The 18777-nt window shown below is 42.8% G+C and overlaps 1 protein-coding gene across 42 annotated transcripts in view; it reads right to left on the bottom strand.

The window, feature by feature from the left end:
• The window catches only part of camk2b1 (calcium/calmodulin-dependent protein kinase (CaM kinase) II beta 1), a 79210-nt gene that overhangs the window by 32297 nt on the left and 28136 nt on the right, over nucleotides 1–18777 (bottom strand). For 14 of the 42 annotated variants that reach the window (XM_037778954.1, XM_037778961.1, XM_037778932.1 and 11 more), the window contains exons 6-13: nucleotides 17323–17395; nucleotides 7259–7361; nucleotides 6079–6162; nucleotides 5761–5855; nucleotides 4807–4929; nucleotides 4509–4592; nucleotides 3088–3130; nucleotides 776–871 (exon numbers count right to left, since the gene is read on the bottom strand). In XM_037778954.1, the coding sequence (XP_037634882.1) occupies nucleotides 776–871; nucleotides 3088–3130; nucleotides 4509–4592; nucleotides 4807–4929; nucleotides 5761–5855; nucleotides 6079–6162; nucleotides 7259–7361; nucleotides 17323–17395 (701 nt within the window). Of the gene's footprint in view, nucleotides 1–775; nucleotides 872–3087; nucleotides 3131–4508; nucleotides 4593–4806; nucleotides 4930–5760; nucleotides 5856–6078; nucleotides 6163–7258; nucleotides 7362–12203; nucleotides 12277–17322; nucleotides 17396–18777 lie in introns of all 42 variants that reach the window. The other 28 variants (XM_037778937.1, XM_037778974.1, XM_037778948.1 and 25 more) reach the window with 3 other exon arrangements.

Raw genomic sequence — 18777 nt, 5'->3', positions numbered from 1 at the left:
TTTGGTTGGGTCGAGGCCATGCTCTGTGGCTGCGTCGTCTAGAGATGAAGATGATGGGATGAATATGGGTCAGTGGCGATGACAGGGCAGTGATGGGCGCTGCAGCCATCCTATCAGATCTCAGGTGACAGATGTGCTGATGTGGAAAATGACAGCAGTAGCTGGGTTTCCATCCAAGTCCTTTATGAATTATGAAGCATCAACATAGAATGGGCGAATGGAAACTGAAATATTCACTAAAACATCAGCAAAAATTAAGTTAAATGAACTGAAGCAGGTTTGGAATTATGGCTTCATCTATAATGAATTCTTACTGTCACTCTCATTACACCTATTGAGAGTTGATCGCTAGTTGTGTTAAACGAATGCCTTCCTTGGATAAAAACTAAAAAAGGCCAATAACTGCTGAACAACATCTTTCCAGTTGATACTTTTTCCTTTTTTTTATCTATGTTTTGAAGATTTTTAAGATCTTGCCTTAGCTCAGTGACTGGAAAAAACACTTTGGTTGCATTTTAATTTTTGTGATGTATCAAAAGGTTGTATAAAACTTGCTAGACATAGCTAATGCTGCAGATGATGAGTAAATGGGAGATGTAGTTAGTGATATGGTCGGTCTCATGCTCTGAGCTCCCATGCTGAGGAAGGAGAGAAGGTGGAGGCAGAGAAAAATGACAGAGGGGAAATAGAAGAAGAGAATTAAGTGTAAAAGACAGGAACAGAGAAGGGGGATTGGGGAGAGGGGTGGCATGCCCTGGGTAAGCCACCATGCTACCTTGTTCCACCAGCCCTGCGGTGGTGCCGGCGGCTGCGGCCACTGCTGCTGCGGCCACAGAGACAGAGGCTGGAGCGGTGGTCTGCCTGCTGCCCACTGTTAAAGAGTCCAATAGCCAGTCACGCATGAAGAAAGAGAGTTAGGAAAGGAAGATGAGAAAGAGGTGGTAAAGATGGAGAAATGGTGGAGCGATATTTAGAAAGAAAGGGGCAAAAGGAAAGAATGCGAGGGGAGGAGGTGAGTCAGAGATACAGCAGGTAGAAGGGCAGGGTGGGGAAAAAGAGAGAAAAGGTGAGACACAAAAAGGAGGAGACAAACAGGACTCATTAGTTTAGAGAAGGAGGATTAATTCACACACACGACATTATATGGATGTGACATAAATTCTATCACGTATGAGTCTGCTGCTCTGACAGAAGGATCAGCAGAGAAAAATGTCAGAGAGACACACAAATCTTTCAACTTTCATCTTTGATGCTTGCATTTTCTCTCAATGTGTCCCTGGAAACAGTGTTATTGTTAGGATGACTGTGATGATGATGACGGTTATGATGATACAGAAATTAGTCAACGTTAGTAAATGTTAGATTTGTAGTGCTCACTGACCTTAAAGGGAAAGTTTTGATTTTTTTAAGTGGGGTTGTATGAGGTACTATCCATACTCAGTGTATTAGAGTAGATGACGGTCGGAACGCCCCCAGTTTGGAGAAACAGACAGGAGTTACCGCACGGGAGCAAAGTAATGTACTGCTGTGGACGAGGCCGGCAGCAAAACATATTTTAGACACCTAAAAGAAAGGCTCACCTAAAATCAGTTTAAGTGTACGCTATGATTAGAATATTTTCACCGCTTTACTTTGCCGTCAGACAGACATTTCCGATGGGCAACTGAAGCCGTTTAGAGCTGCGACTAATGATTGCTTTGCTTCCGTGAAGTAATTCCTGTCTGCTTCTCCAAACTGGGGGCGTGCCGACCGTCATCTACTGTAGGCAATACACCTCCTATGGATAAGTATCTCATACAACCCCACTTCAAAACACCCAAACTATACCTTTAATAAATGTCAGCAAAATTTTAAATTCACAACAGGTGTTGTACTAATTGCATGCAAATCAATTCATTGCAATCAAAGTATTGGTGGCTTCACTGAGGATATATATTATAGGCATTTACAATTCTATCATTTAAAACTTTAATTTAAACCTAAACTTTATCCTTATATGGTATGACATCAACATGTGGAGGGAAATATAACCACCTCGGTGTCAGCACAGAGCCACTGATCTGTATAATGTATGATTCATAACATATGATGAGAATATGGTACTATAAGCACTGATATTGGCTCATGAGTTGACGTAATGTGCCTTCTTTTACCGAACATCAGCCTCTTATTTTTTTTACTTTTTAATGATTATAATATTTAATTATTCTCATTCACCTGATGACCTTACACTTATAATGGAGAACTCCTACTCCTGAGACGAGGAAAGAGAGCGAGGAGGAAAAGGTGTTTAAGAACGTGACACGGCCAGGACACACACACCTGGCTCAGTGTGTGTGTGTGTGTGTGTGTGGGAGTTAGAGAGCTGAGTGGTTGTGTAGTGGGTGTTCAGACCATTTCCCATTTCAAAGCATACAGATGTTTACTGAAGCAGCATGCGTGCACGCTCACACACATATACTAACATCACTCACATCTATATATAAAATAAAATATTACTTTAACACATGCTCTTTGGTGGATTATGTGTTTGCCGAATTACAGGAGATGCTTGGACAAATTTAGAAAAGATGGTGAATCAAATGTTATCGCTGTTATTTCCTTGTTTTTTTTAAGGGAGTTCTGCTGATACAGACACCAGCTCAGAGCGGGACTGTGCAGCTGGCGAGAAATTCATGACCTGCTTTAATCTTATTTTCAACTTCACTTGTTGTTGTTTTGTGTTGTTTATTGATTTCCAATAATAAATATATACATACATTTGAATAAAGCAAGCATATTTGCCCACTTTCATGTTAAGATAAGAGTATTAAATACTTAACAAATTTCCCGTTATTGTACATTTTGAACAGATAAAATATGTGTGATTAATTTGCGATTAATCATGATTAGCTATGGACAAACATGCGATTAAATATTTTAACTGATTGAGAGCCCTAATAGCGATACCACTCGCATGCAGACAATAAAATCCCTACATTTAGCATGTTATTATGACCTTTATATTATAACATACAGTATACATATATATGAATGGTAGATTTACAGTAATGAGGGATATAAGAATTATGTCCAGGCAACACTTACCAGAGAAATTTCGAGAAACCAGCATGGTAGTAAGAATGGCCCCCTGAGAAGAAAACAAAAAAGAAGTTCAATTTTAACCTCTTAAACCAGTAACATAATAATTTTACCATTTTTATACAAATGAACAACATTCAACCCCTCTCTGTCACTGACTGATGTATCAGACTATTAAATGTTTTATATTTGCAGTTCTAAACTCAAAACAAAGACGGGTCTTTTCTTCAGAAAAATCCTGACTCACAGCAGGTGAAACTTCAACGTTATTAAGATAAAATCCAAAGAAATAGGTGCACTGAAATAGTACCACCACAACGCTGGAAGAAAGAATACCAAGTTGTACTGCATGTGCAAGACTATTTCCACCGAGATGCACTACAGAGCGTCACAGAAAGTCATACCTGCCTGTGACCATCAAACTTCACAACTCCGGGGAAGCTCACATGGTAGAGCGGGCACCCCATGTGCCAAGGCTAAGGCCTTGGCCAGACTGCCCACGTGAACAGTGCGTGTCGGCTGCGGAACCTGTTGTTCTTTATTTCGGCGTCCATGTTAACAGATTAAAACAGCCACACAGCCCGCGTGAGCAGTGCGGCTCTTCTAGAGATTCGAGGTCTCGCCTATTTTAACCACGAGCCGCGAGTGGTTCACGGCAACAACAGACAGTATGACAGTATATTGACATCATACCAGCAACATTACTACAGTTTCAATGTCTGTATCTGTAGAATATGTCACGGACATGAAAAAAGTAAAGATTTATTTTTAAATCAACGCTTCCTGCTTTCATTTCAAAATGTGGACAGAATTCCTTCATTTGTTAACACAGGGCTTTTATTCTGAAATATTTACAGAACAGTGTTGTAGGAAATGCAGTGAGTTGCACGGCTCCATGAATGAATAAAGTAATTATAATTAGATGGTAATCTGCATGAGAAATAAAGAAAAAAAGAAATCGCTTGTAGTGATTGGACCAGGACAGACATGATCACTATAAGAGGTTTCCACTGCATGTTTTGATGATTTCATAATTATTTGTTTTTGTTGTTTACTATGTATTTGATTATCTAACCTTGCCAGTGTCCATTTCTTTCTAAATGTGAAAAGCCAGAGACAACTGGTTCATGCTGAAGGCATGTTGGGTGAATGGTCCAACATTTGCCCGCAGCCACCTGCGTTTCCAGCTTCCCGTGTGCTGGTATTTGAGCCATGCCAAGACGGGCCAAAAGCAGCAGGCGAACAGCGGCATGCTCCAATCGCTAAGCTGTTGTATCCACACAAAATGTCAGCAATAAATCAGTGAAGAAGGGAAACTATGCATGGAGGATAAGTCTGCATTTAAATTCTTACTGCTTTTACACATAACCTCAGCGCCAGAGTCAGGAGAGAAGACATATGCTATCTCAGCAAACATGCAAACAGACCTTGAGTTTCCTCCTGGCATTGAATTTCTTCAGGCACTCCACGGTCTCCTGTCTGTGCATCATAGACGCCACTGTGGACCGTTGCTGGGAGAAGGAAGAAGACGAGGAGGAGCGGGTGATGAGGAGGACAACCACATGAAGGTTTAGGATGAGGAGGAAGAAAGAGACAAGAATAAATCAGTTAATCAGATTGTTGTGTTTGCTGTGATCCAACCACTTGTTTGTCCGAGTTAGAAGTCTTTTCTATTCTTGCAGCAGATGTGTAAACTGCTGTCTATCTCAAGCAGGGGACACTTACGCAGACCCATGGGTGCTTGAGGGCCTCCTGGGCAGTGATCCTCTTGGCTGGGTTGATGGTCAGCATCTGGTTGATCAGGTTTTTGGCCTCTGGGGTGACTGTATCCCACTCTGGGGAAGGGAACTAAAGGGACAAACAGATCCGCGTCTCAAAATTCAGTGTTGTGCTGAAACAATTAGATGAGTAACCCCTTAACACTCTGACGGCATGCCCGGCCGCTATTCTGTCTTTTAGAGGTTGTTTGCGTGATGAGTTTTCAAGCTAAAGTAATGATACTGGTATCATATGAAACTAAAAAGCCTAAAGAATCCATTTGTACCAATGGTGTTATGCTGGCTTAGGAAGAACACTAAATAACACTACGAAGTTAGGGTAAATTTTGGCAAGGAGAAAACAAACATGGTGATTTTCAAAGGGGTCCCTTGACCTCTGACCTCAATATATGTGAATGAAAATGGGTTCTATGGGTACCCACAAGTCTCCCCTTTACAGACATGCCCACTTTATGATAATCACATGCAGTTTGGGGCAAAAAACAGCACCTCTTTTCACCCTCTGTCTGAAACGCTCTGTTCGAGCTCCTGAACCTGCTCCCAAAATTAATGTTTTACCCCATGGGTGTGTTTTTCAACAATATCAGAAGGACAGTCCGAGCACAGCCCCAAGCAATTTGTTAAGGAATTCTACAGCCATCAGGTCCTTTTGTGTTTCGGCACAAATGTCTGTCCTATGAGCCCAGAATCCCTGCCAGGGAATCAGTCAGCCTCTCTCTCCATTTGGCATGGACTTAAATGTGATCTAAGGTGAGGCTCCCTCTCTTGCACCCCCTGAAATATGAATGAGGTGACTGAGTTACGTAACCGCTGCCAAAAAGGAACGAGGGCAGTGGGAGGAGAGATTTACAGCAGGAGGGGAGAAATAAGAGAGCAAGAGAGGAGAGGAGAGGAGACTCACATCGTAAGCCCCAGCCTTGATCTGCTGGTACAGCTTGTGCTGGTCCTCGTCCCAGAAAGGAGGGTAACCCACCAGCAGGATGTAGAGGATCACCCCTGAGACACACGCAAAACGCATATGGACACACACACACACACACACACACACACACACACACGCACACACACACACACACACACACACACACACACACAAACACACACACAGAGAAAATGCACAATTTGTTAAAAAATGTCCTTCAGTGTGTTTGTTTTTTTGTGTACAATTATCTAGGAAATGCCCTGTGTGTGAATGAGTGTGTGTCTCTGTACAACTCACCGCAGGCCCAGATGTCCACAGGTTTGCCATATGCCTCCTTCCTCAATACCTCAGGGGACAGGTACCCCGGTGTGCCAGCAAATCCTGCAGTAAACACACACACACCATTGATTGACATGCTCAAGGCAACAGATTGTTTATCTGCTATCCTTGGATCAGCATGTAGAGAAAGCAAGATAATCTTCTGTGAGCTATCTTAAAGACAGATTTGAGGCTCTAAGGTCAGTTGATTGTGAAGGAGGACTGGCAAATCTTCCTTTGAGGAAGAGATCCAGGCGAGATATGTGACAGAGTTATTTCCCATCCTCCGTTCATGGGAATGAGACCCAGACCGAGGCTGGAGCGAGGGCTGGGAGGCGGAGTTAGCAAGCCGTGACGACAGCGTGACGTTGTGACTCTGTGACTGAGCCATGTGACCGAACGGACGCTACTGCGCCTGCTCCTTGGGCACAATGGGTGCGGAAGATCGCCGGAAGATCCGGGTACTTTTCCAGTCGGAAGTCGAGCCATTTTGGCTTCATGCGCCACTGAGCAACTTTCATAGGAAATGAACGGGGTCCAGCCGCCAACGCTGTATCCAGTTCTCTTAATATATCCATGCTTAACACGCCTCCTGCAGCTGAAAGCGAAACAGTAAAATAAAGCAGATATCTGAAAGTACTAACGGGGACTTCAAACCACAGAGATTCAGTTAGAAGCTACGAAAGTACTGAGAGCTGAACACACGCAACGATTTCCTCTCTGGTCTCCTGCACAGACGTGAGTTGAGTCTCGCAACAGGCGCTTGTTTGAGGGGGAGAAGGGGGATCGTCACGAGTTGGCCACGGCTGGCAAGACGTCACCGTAACTCGCTTGGAGGAGGGTTGGGTGCACTGAGATGGTCCATCTCGGGTGTGGCGTAGCACAACTCTGCATTCTAAAACTGGTAATGGAAACGGTAGTATAGATACAGTATATATAATCTTTTCTAGTAGTTTAATTCACTCTCTGTCAGCTGGATCTTCTCAAGTCACTCTATTAGGTCTTTCTTACCAAGCATTTAACATACCTTTGCAATAATCACCTCTGACAGTAATTGAAGCTTATTCTAACACTGTAGTTATAATGAGCCCCTTTAAAGCTTTTGATAAATAAATGTAAAATAAAGATGTGATTGACTTCGGTATTCTGCTGTACCTACCAAACCAGGCCTGCTGATCCCCCTGCACCTCAATGGCCAGGCCAAAGTCGGCCAGCTTCACTGCGGCATTCTTACATTTGCTTGCTAGGAGCAGGTTCTCTGGCTAAAGTGGGTGAAGAGGACAGAAATAAGGTTACCAAACATTTTGAAATTAATGATGTGGGGTACAAAACATGTACAGTGTCCAAGTGGGGGAAGAGCGGGAGGTAGATGTGCTCAAAGTTTGCATGCACAAAGTTTGTAACGGGGTTCATAAAGAACATTTTCATCGACAATTTATTCAGCACACACACACACAACACAGATACACACAGACACAGATGTCATTTGAGTAACGTATGTGGACACACAAAACCTATACAATACAAGGGAATCCAATAACTTTGTGGACTAACTTTTATTGTACTGTATAGCTTTATGTGTCCACACAACCTAGTCAGTCTGCAGTGCTTTCTTGTCCCTAGCCTCCTGTGGTGTGCTGTGGTCTATAGGCTCCATCTCTGTGGCCCAGATAATGCAGTCAGCCTCATTATTCTCCGTCAGAAGAGGGCTCTAATAATGGGCTGCTATCCCCACTGGCCCCTGCTCTCTCTCGTTTTGTCTCTCTACATCTCTCTCAACTCTCACTTATTCATTGCCTCTGTAAAAGCAACTTGAATGACAATCTTGAATGACAAATAAAGCACTCTGTTGAGAAATATGAATACAAAATGTAAAACTTTTTTTCCATTCATAGATATCCATGATATTCATGAGGTTGGAAAATCAACAAAACTGCATTATTTCAGATGATAGCCAGAGCGTTAGGCTTGACAATACAAGCTTTTCCACTCTAAATCCTACCCTGAACTCCAGTCTAACATTACATAAAAACAAATAAATACAGTTCTTTGGCTCTGCCCATTTGAGGTTTAAAGGGATAGTTTGGGTGTTTTGAAGTGGGGTTGTATGAGGTATTTACCCATACTCTGTGTATTACCTACAGTAGATGACGGTCGGCACTCCCCCAGTTTGGAAAAACAGACAGGAAACGGTTTGTTTGTTAGTTTGTGTTACTGTGTGACTTTGGTGAATCCGACCTAACCAAAGTCACACAATAACTAGGGCTATCAATCCATTAAAATATTTAATCACGGTCAATCGCATGATTGTCCACAGTTAATCACGATTAATCACAAAATAATCAAATTTTGTATCTGTTGAAAATGTACCTTAAAGGGAGATTTGTCAAGTATTTAATTCTCTTATCAACATGGGAGTGGGCAAATATGCTTGCTTTATGCAATGTATATATTTATTTTTGGAAATCAACTAACAACACAAAACAATGACAAATATTGTCCAGAAACCCTCACAGGTACTGCATTTAGCATACAAAATATGCTCTAATCATAACATGGCAAACTGAAGCCCAACAGGCAACAACAGCTGTCAGTGTGTCAGTGTGCTGACTTGACTATGACTTGCCCCAAACTGCATGTGATTATCATAAAGTGAGCATGTCTGTAAAGAGGAGACTCGTGGGTACCCATAAAACCCATTTTCATTCACATATCTTGAGGTCAGAGGTCAAGGGAACCCTTAAAACTGAGCCCGCTACAACCTAAATATCGCAAATTTCGTTAATGCATTAAAGAAATTAGTGGCTTTAAAACAAATTTGTGTTAACGCGTTATTATCGCGTTGACTTTGACAGCCCTAACAATAACACAAACAAACTAACTGATTGAGGCAGCAGTAGACCAGCAACTCCTGTGTTCTCCGAGGTAAAATTTGAGTCTGGTGGCTTTGGCGAGAGCATAGATAACGGCTTCAGTTCTCCATCTCACAGCAAGGTAAACCAGTGAAAATATTCTAAATATAGCATACACTTAAACTGATATTGATTCTTTTAGGGGGGCCTTTCTTTTAGGTGGCTAAAATACATTTTGCTGCTGCCCCCGTCCACAACAGTACATCGCTTTGCTCCCGTGTCGATACTCCTGTCTGTTTCTCCAAACTGGGGGCGTTCCGATCGTCATCTACTGTAAGTAATACACTGACTATGGATAGGTAACTCCACTTCCAAACACCCAAACTTTACCTTTAACACTACCAGTAAAATGATTTCTGCCTTTAGATCAGCTCTGCCTCCAGGAATCGCTTGTATGACTGAAACTTCCAACCTGGATTATCATCTACAGTCCTGGTTTGCGTTTGGTGCCGTTTTAAAATGCTACTACCTCATTTTAGCTGAACTGACTACAACTTTGTCAACAGTAACACCTGCACGCCCTGCACTTATACTGATGTTCACATTACTAAGGGCTTCTTCCTTGTGTAGTTGTTTCCTGAAAGGCACCTCAGTGAACAACAACAAGTGCAAACTTACAACATGGAGAGAATGAGGACATTATATTTCGGCTGCATTTATGTCACTGCCTCCCCTGCATTGCAGCAGCGTGTCTTTGCACCCTCTGCCTTCCTCCCTCCGCTCATTTGTTTGGAAGCACTGGAATACTGTTTACTAAAGCGCAAAAACTTAAAAGTGTGCTTTTATAGCCTTTGAGTCCATAAGTAAAAGAGAAGCAAATGAGCAAGAGAGAGAGAGAGAGTGGCGAGTGAGCAAACCAATAATCCTAAGGCGCTGTGCCTACTTCGTGTCATCATATTCTCCCAGCTCTTCCACTTGCTTAAGCTTTACTCTTTTGTAAACGAGGGAGTTAGAACTTGCCAACACTGCAGCAGTAAAATAATCCGTGTAAACGGATGTGGGTGTAAATTCTGATGAAGCATGCACTTCCATCAAAAATGTGCATAAATGCAATGCAAAACATCCAGGCCACATGTTCGGACGTAACTGTAGCAATCGCCGTCACTTTTTATAATTAACGCGCCATCTCTTTAGCACACACATACACAGCTGAGCACACTGATGACTGGCTTGGTTGAAAGGGAGAGGAAGGGTGTAAGGAAGACAGAGAAAGCTGTATTTGAGAGCAGTTCACGAGTGGGTGTTTCAAATGAAATGATTCCCATCTTTTTCTCCTCCCTTATATCGGCGGAGATGTAGACCTCAGTTAAGAAGGCACTCCAATTTAAGCAGACTGCTGAAGGGTGGAAAGAGAAACTGGCCATAACTCATTTGACCTTACATTGAAGCAATTACTGAGTTTGTGTGTCTGGATTATAGCCTTTGTTTTATTGTTTTAAATGTTTTGATACTATTGCCAACCAGACACCTGAAAGAAACACCTAAAACAAAATTTGGAGTTTTTCTACAAAATCCTTCATCTAATATGTCGCCTAAACACTGGTAGCATTAAATACGTCAAATATACTGCCTTTCAGATTGACATATCATCTGAAAGGTAGCACACTTTTAATATCTGAGATGACAAAAAACGATATACTATTTGCTGTACACTCTGAACAATAAAGTGCTGTCACACATTCAAATTTGTTTGCTGTGTTGTCATCTCATTTGCCATAACCCAATTCCTAATTTGAGAGATCTTGTCACCCAGGCTGTCCACAGTCATCACACTATGACCTATTGCATGAAACGCTCTCCGATGCTTGGGTGTGAAACCAGATAGGCGTGTCGGCTAAATAAAGAAATAGCCACAACAGTTCTGATAAACACAACACGCCTTTGCTGGAATGCCGGGACTGACATTTGCATGGAAGACGTCTACTTGACAAAGAGCGTCATGCAAAACGAGATGTGACATACAAGCATGCACATACTGAAACGCGACCAGGTACGAGACATAACAGCAAGAGGACTTGATTTCTACAGTTTCTGATTAAACGCGGATTCACACACAGCGCATCATGTTTGAGGTGCTGCTTTGTTTGCGGGGAACGTTTCCGCAAGCACAGCATTAAGCCAAATTTAAAAACTTCCCGACTTGAGCAAAACTTCAGCTTGGTTGTTAGTGAGTTCACAGTCAGCAATCACATTAAACAAGGCTATTGATGTACTATCTTACTGAAAATGCTTTTCAAGCTCAGCAAAAATCCGTAAGAGCCAAACTTAATAAGAACCATATGACATGGACGTCTACAAACTACACTTAATAAGCAATCCCACAATTCTAAGAAACTTGTTAACAGTTCAAAATTAGCGACTTGCTCTTAGTTTCCAACCCTGAAAAAGACTGCACTACCAGCCAGTCAGCCAATACAAACAAATGTCACAACATCACAAGTCAGTCGATGGCAGTTTACAGAAAATGAGCTGTCACATTTGAAGCATTGAGGGTCATTAATGGATTTAAAAGGCAATGAAACCCACAAAAGGTGTCTCATAATCAATAGTTAGCACATTTCTCTGACTAGTAAATGAACCAGAGGTCAGATAAGTATCCTCCTGGGCCATCTTAGATAGATCCATTGACAAGAACAATGGGCCAGCTGTGTAGTGACAAGATCCTGTTCCAGAAAGGTTACGGAGCAGCGGCATTAGTCAGCCAGCATGACCAGCGTTGCATGCTTGAAATCTCCACAGAAGTGGTGTATACACAACAGGGAAAGAGGGTGACTGCACAGAGCTGGAGGTTGAGTATGGCAGGGCAGAGCCGGAGAAAGGTCGGAGGTGGTACTTGACTCATGGTGAGCGCCACAAAGCAGTAGGGACTGCTTTAACTGTTGGTAGGGAGAGGAGCTTTGGTCTGACTCTTAATGGCTTTCTAACTAAACAACCAACTATTCTGCAGGCCTAAATTTGTATTTTATAGGGTTACAAAGAGAGCAATTGTATTTATATCAGAATTCACGGGGTAAGAGATGATTCAACCCTCTTTAAGTCCTGACGCTTTGCAAGTGACATGATGTCCACAAACATTACAGACAGTTTCTCATTTACATATCAGATTTACACAGACAACACAAATACACCCCCCCCTTACACAAATATTTAAGCACACTCTCAAGGGACAGCAAGATGATCCCCATCACTCACCTTCAGGTCCCGGTGCACCACGCCCGATTGATGGCAGTGAAGCACCGCCTCCAGGATCTGCTGGATGCAATGACTGCATGCAAACACCAAGGGGGGGAGGAGGGGGCGCATGTTAGTTTGAGCAGCGCTACGATCCCGTGCACAGGCCAGGGGTGTGGGTAGGGAAGGTGGGGAGGAGGTATGATGGACGAGTAGGAAGGGATTAAGGGGTACAACATTGAAAGGGCTCTTCTGTTGCCAGCTGTCACTTCTATCTTTTATTGGCTTTGGCTGAGCTGCAGCTACACACACCCAGGATTATGCAAATGAAGCCAATCGGGGTTCACTTAAATAACTTCCAACTAGTTAGCTACATAGGCTAGGTGAGCTCACCATCTTTGCCCAAATATAAGGCCCTGTTTAGACGGTATTAATATACATCCTGAGTGATCGGATCACAAGTGGACATCTCTAAGTACAGGTGTGAACGCACTGAGGACGCATTGATATCCGATCGCTCAGATCACATTCAGAGGTGGTCTGGGCCACATATGGTCACATTCTTTTAGCAGTGTGTAGTGAATGTGTCCTGGGCCACATTGAAGGACCGCCTACTCAACTGACGTCCCGCTGGGATCCGCGGGGTCTCACTGCGCTCCGCATGTGAATAGACAGACAGACGCGAGTGCTTGTCTGCCTCGCGGCATGGAAACAGCTTCTGTCCTCTACTGTATCCTGTCGGTACAACTGTATTTTATTAAAATATATCTTATTTATAGGCTACGTAATCTACAGACTATCAGACTAGGCACGCAAAGTGCATTATTACGGTGCTTTGCACGGAGCTGTACCCCGCTGTTGCATGGCATAGGTAGCGGTGTCGGCGGCACGAAGTCCCCGGGGACCGCCGGTACAATAACCTTTTTTTTATGTTTATAAAATGTACCAGAATTCACGAATATGTAGGATATTACTACTGACCTTCATGTAATATTACGTTGCAACGTCTGCTGTGTTTATTTGCATATAGAGCGGGAAAGTGAGGTGTGAACAGATGTACTTAGAGCTGTCCACTTGTGATCGGATCACTCAGGACGCATGTTAATGCCAGGTCTAAATAGGGCCTAAGGCCTACTGTAATATACATTTCATAGATAACCAACATTTTGACAATACAAAGATGTATGACAAAAATGGGCTGTATGCTTGGCTACTGAGGGAATGAAGTGGATCAAACACCCTGTACTGCAGCAAATTTCATCAATGAGCTTCATTAGTGAGGTTTTTGGGTGTTGGCTGTAGCTCTGGGTTCGACTCGGTTGGTCTGGAGGGTCATAGCTGTGGGTGCTCTGCAACAGAAGATTCCTTTGAGTCAATCTATTCTGCAACTAACCAATGGATATTATCTATGATCTCCTTGGATACTCTATTCTTCGTAGATAAGTATATCCGTGGCAACACTCATCTAAGAAGCACATTTTACAGCTGGATTCTAGACATTCCCACCTCCCTCCATGTTTTAGTCAGCAGGTCTTGGGTGGTGAAAGAGGGTGTGAGTATGTGGCTGGCTATTGGGGGCACAGAAGGCGTTGATGAAGGAGGTAAGGGAAGGAGTGAGTCATTGTGCAATTAATAACATTTAAAAGATGTGTCTGGGATCAATGCCATGTCTACTGCCAGCCTAGCTGGGCCCCTGCTGACAAGAGCTGTCATTCTAATGTCATTTAGCTACCGGACACCAAAAACAAAAACACAAAAGTCAAAAAACTGTGCGAGAGATGATATATCTGAGCTGGAGACTATATATATATATATTAGGGCTGAGTATTGGCAAGAATCTGGCGATAAAATACGTATAATGATACAGGAGTAATGATTCAATATATTGTGATATATTGTTTTCAAATCTAATTTTAGGAAAACTGTCAAAGTATAAAGACAAACCATATGTATAAAATCTAAGTAAAAAAAGTCACTACAATGAATTGGCTACTATGGGGACTAACATCATTACAAATGAATACAATTGGACTCATTAGATTCACAAGAGTCTCAGCTTTCCAGTAATATCCAATTTATGCAATTCTAAGTCTGTTTAGGGACCCCGGTATGCAGAAGAATTCAAATACACGCTTTTAGAAAAGGCAAAAATAACACATTTGTAGTGCATGGTTTTTGCCCAAAACTGCAGGGAATTATCATAAAGTAGGAGTGCCTAACTGGGAGACTCGTGGGTACCCAAAGAACCCATTTTCATTCACATGTCTTGAGGTCAGAGGTCAAGGGACCCCTTTGAAAATGGCCATGCTGGTTTTTCCTCACCAAAATTTAGCGTAAATGTTGAGCGTCATTTCGCCTCCTTCGCAACATGCAGGTATGACATGGTTGTTATCAATTGATTCCTCTAGTTTCATATGATACCAGTACATTCACTCTAGCTTTCAAACTGAATCTTCTACAATCTCTGAAAGACAGAATCAAGGCTGGCAGGCGGTTGGATTTTTAAGAGGCTGTTTAAAAATCAATACAGCGTTTTGAAGAACCGATACAGTATCGCAAAACATAACATCAGAATACTCGTGTATATATGTGACAGACAACATGTACATGTGTGCGTAGGACCAGGACACATGCCACAGCTGAACCTATTGCCTGGGTCCAGCTGTGGCAGGTGTGTACTGATGCAGAGCTGCATGAACACACACACACACACATGAACTGAGGATGTGGCGTTGTGTGTGGGAGAAAAGCTTGACCTTCACCTATATTATAAATGTTTATATGAATTGTTGTATATATTTACTATGTATATATGAGTTTTGTGTAATATAGATGTACCATTACTTTTGATTATATGTGGGATACTTGGGTCACTGGCGGTATCATGTGACCATCATGTGACCAGAGCGCTTACCCTTTAAAGATGGCATCTCTGTGTTGATTTATTAAGTCTGAAGAAGAGCTCGTGCTCGAAACGTCAGTTACGAAGATGTGCCAAAAAATTGCTCTCTAAGGGAGCTACAGTGCGCGGACCTTCTTCTACGTTTCTACCCTGTAAAGGGGTCCCTGCGGCCCCAAAACGTTTGAGAACCTCTGCTTTAATCTAACAAGGACCTCGAAGGCTGACTTACAGTAATAGGTTGCAATAAAGGAGGAGTCTGTGAAATATTATAACATGAGAGAAACAAGAGAGAGGGAGAGACAGAAAGTGAGACACAGAAACAGAGAGAGAGTGAGAGAGATGGACTGGCATGGTTGTAAAGTTCAGGGCTATAAATTAGAATCCTGTGTCTTGTTTCTAAAGGTCTCCCAATGAATAAATACTAGGCAGGTCACATCTACGGCCCAAATGCTAAGAGCTGTGAATGTGTGTGTGTGTGTGTGCGCGCGCTGAGTGATCACTAAAAGCCAACACGAGCATGTGGTTGCATGTATCTGTAAGTGTGCGGCCGAGGCTAAAGGGACTTCCATCCATGAAATGTGTGTGCGCTCTCTCATTCACACATAAATGTGTGCCTGTGTGTAGGTATGCATGCAGTTCAGTGTGTGTGTGTGTGTGTGTGTGTGTGTGTGTGCGCGTGTGTCCATGTCAGCCCTCCCCCCACGTTGTCAGCTGTTGAGCTCTGTAACCCGCAGGGTGAGAATCCTCTGCATGATGGCAGGAGTTCCTCCCAAACGTTCCTGTGGTAGTTAGCAGTTAGGGGTGGCCATGCCGTGGATATCACAATCAATATTTGCTGTATTTTAAGCTCATCATCACATTACATTAAATTAGGCAATACAATATTGTATTGTGATATTGGTGATTAAAGTAATACTTCACCCACAAAATGATCGTTTGTATATCAACTACTCACCCTGTGTTATCTTGAATTCTTGCATTCGTTTTAACGCTACAAATTTCTTTAACACATTAATGCAACTTGCTATTTTTACGTTGTAGCAGGCTCAGTTTTAAAGCTGTAGGATCTGGCGGTATCTAGCGGTGAGGTGAGGAGATTGCAACCAACTGAAGCCTCTCCCGTGTGCCATGCGTCTTGGAGCGCAACGGTGGCTGACGCGAAAATGCAGAGCCATTTGGAGCAGAGCCAGTTCGTAGAGTGTGTGTGTACGTGAGAAGTGAGTGGTGAAGCAAGGGAGAGAGAGAGTGGCGGCGACAGGAGCGAGTAATGTTATCGACTCCGGCCCAAGCAGGAAAGGTTAACTGAGTTTGGTTTGTCCGTTCTGGGCTACTTTAGAAACATGGTGGACTCCACTCCCTATGTAGATATAAACGGCTCATTCTAAGGTAACGAAAACACAATTCTTATTATCAGGTGATTATACACTAAAGAAAACATATATATTAATATTATATTCCATTTCTGCTAATAGATCCCCCTAAATGTTACACACTGGTCCTTTAAGGATAGAGAAAAGTTAAAATACAACAGCATCTTGCAACTGTCCTGAGGGTTTACGATGACACTGCTGGCTTGAGTCTGACTATTCTGAAGTAAAATTCATTTACAATTTGTTGTTTTTCTTTCAGCTCAAGATCTCTAAAACAACTCTATAAAAGGTGTACTTGGCGTTGAATGAGACTGTCCTGAAAATACAGGGATCAATACAATAAAATAAATGACTCAAAGCTAGAGAGAAGGGAGGAGGAGGGAAGGAAAGAAAAAAAAAATCAATGAACCACAATAAATATAACTGTGGCTTCTTTAAACTAGCCTGGTGGGAGAAATTGATGGTTGTATGGGCATGTGTAAACACTGGATATTTATTACACATGTAGAGGGTTGTGTGTGTGTGCATACAAGGCTCATTCATTGATTGATCTGGTTGTCAGTCAGTGCAACAGGAGTTTTATAATGTAGTTGTTTGTAAAATGAGAGAACGGGTGGGAGGGCAGATGGAGCGGGGAGGGTGGGTGAGGCCGACCAGGATCCTCCAATTAAAGAACAAAATACCATATAATAAAAAAGCAAAAAGGAAACATAAGAGCATACCAAGAGACAAGTCGGACAGGCGGACATTAGACTAGCAACTGACGACACGAAGAGACGAGACGGAGGAGGGAGGAAGGAAGGAAGGAGGAAAAGGACAGAGGAGGGAAAGGAAGCAGGGATGCAGATGCTCCTCTACATATACTAACCTTCAGGTCCCTGTGCACTATGTCATGTTGGTGAATGTGATGGACACTTTCTAGAATCTGATGGATACAGTGACTGTGAAGACAAAACAGAGAGAGGAGGGAACGGTGGGGGTGGAGGGAGGGATGAAGGTGGATAAATGGAAGGGAGAGGGGTGAAGGAGAAAAAAGAGGACGCCAGGTGAACGGAGTGACGGGCAGGGCCGATGCATGATGAATGAGACAAAGTTAAAGATGAGAAAATGGCAGGTTAGATCAGAGGAGGAGAAGTGACATAGATGTGAAGAAGGGGAAGAGAGGAGGAGAGGGTGATTGATGCAGATAAAGATGTTGGAAGGAGAGGGATGTGTGGGTGAATGCGGGTGGAGGAGGAGACAAAAACGTTTCGTTTTGCTTTTTTAAACATGATGAGAGACAAGTGCAGCCACAGCAGAACAACCTGCCAGACAAAAATCACACCAACACCGACAGAGGAGAGGAGAGGAGGGGAGAGGAGAGGAGAGGAGAGGAGAGGAGAGGAGAGGAGAGGAGAGGAGAGGAGAGGAGAGGAGAGGAGAAGAGAGGAGAAGAGAGGAGAGGAGAGGAGAGGAGAGGAGGAAACCAAAAGAAACAAAGGTGACAGATTGTGAAAAAGAAAGGACGCTTCTGAAGAGTAAAAAGAGCTAATAATACATGAAAGAGATGGAACACGCATGTATAGGATGAAACTGAATCATAGAAGACTGGTGGGCTGATGCCAGGCTATTTTTCCATTACTAAAAAGGAAAAAACACCACTGTGTGAACTGCAAGAGATACATGTACCTACCTCACTCTATTGTGAGTGTGTGCATGTAGGCTTGGTGCAATGAGAGAGTGTAATGTGCACAATATGTGACTAATAGCAGGCGCAAAGAGACAGGCAGCCTGTAGGATCCACACCCACACAGTGTCTAGTTAGTGGGAGGACTGAGAGAGAGAATGAGAGAGATTATACGTGCATGCTTGCTCATAAACACACACGCATATACATACACACATCATTTTTGTCCAGGCCAGTTTCATTAGTTTGTTTTTTTAAATTATTCTGTTGAACCACAATTCAAAAGCAATGTCTGATTTTCATTATTTCATTTTCAGTAAATTTGTATTTATTATTACTTTTGTCAGTTTCAAGTTATTTCAGTGACCATTATGGGTTTTTCTTTCTTTAACGGAAAGGTACCAACAATTTTGTCCACGTCTGTACTTCTATAGACTAAAAAGAGACAAGTGTATTGTTTCCATCAGCCGTTGCAAGCTCGGCGGCCCGTAACGTTAGCGAGTGTGCAGTCAAGAGAGAGAGCGTGCGACTGACGGTGATTATGAAGTCAACAGTAACGTTACAGCTGTGAACGTAGCAGTGCAGTGTGTGTACAGTTTAGACTGTCAATGCTACAACTCCTCAAGACCCAAGCCAAGTTTCCGTGTCTTGCTTGCC

Source organism: Sebastes umbrosus, chromosome 8 (genome assembly GCF_015220745.1).
Source record: "Sebastes umbrosus isolate fSebUmb1 chromosome 8, fSebUmb1.pri, whole genome shotgun sequence".
Classification (NCBI taxonomy): Eukaryota; Metazoa; Chordata; class Actinopteri; order Perciformes; family Sebastidae; genus Sebastes; species Sebastes umbrosus.
The sequence above is the reverse complement of the archived record's forward strand: the minus strand, read 5'-3'. Positions and strand labels throughout refer to the sequence as shown.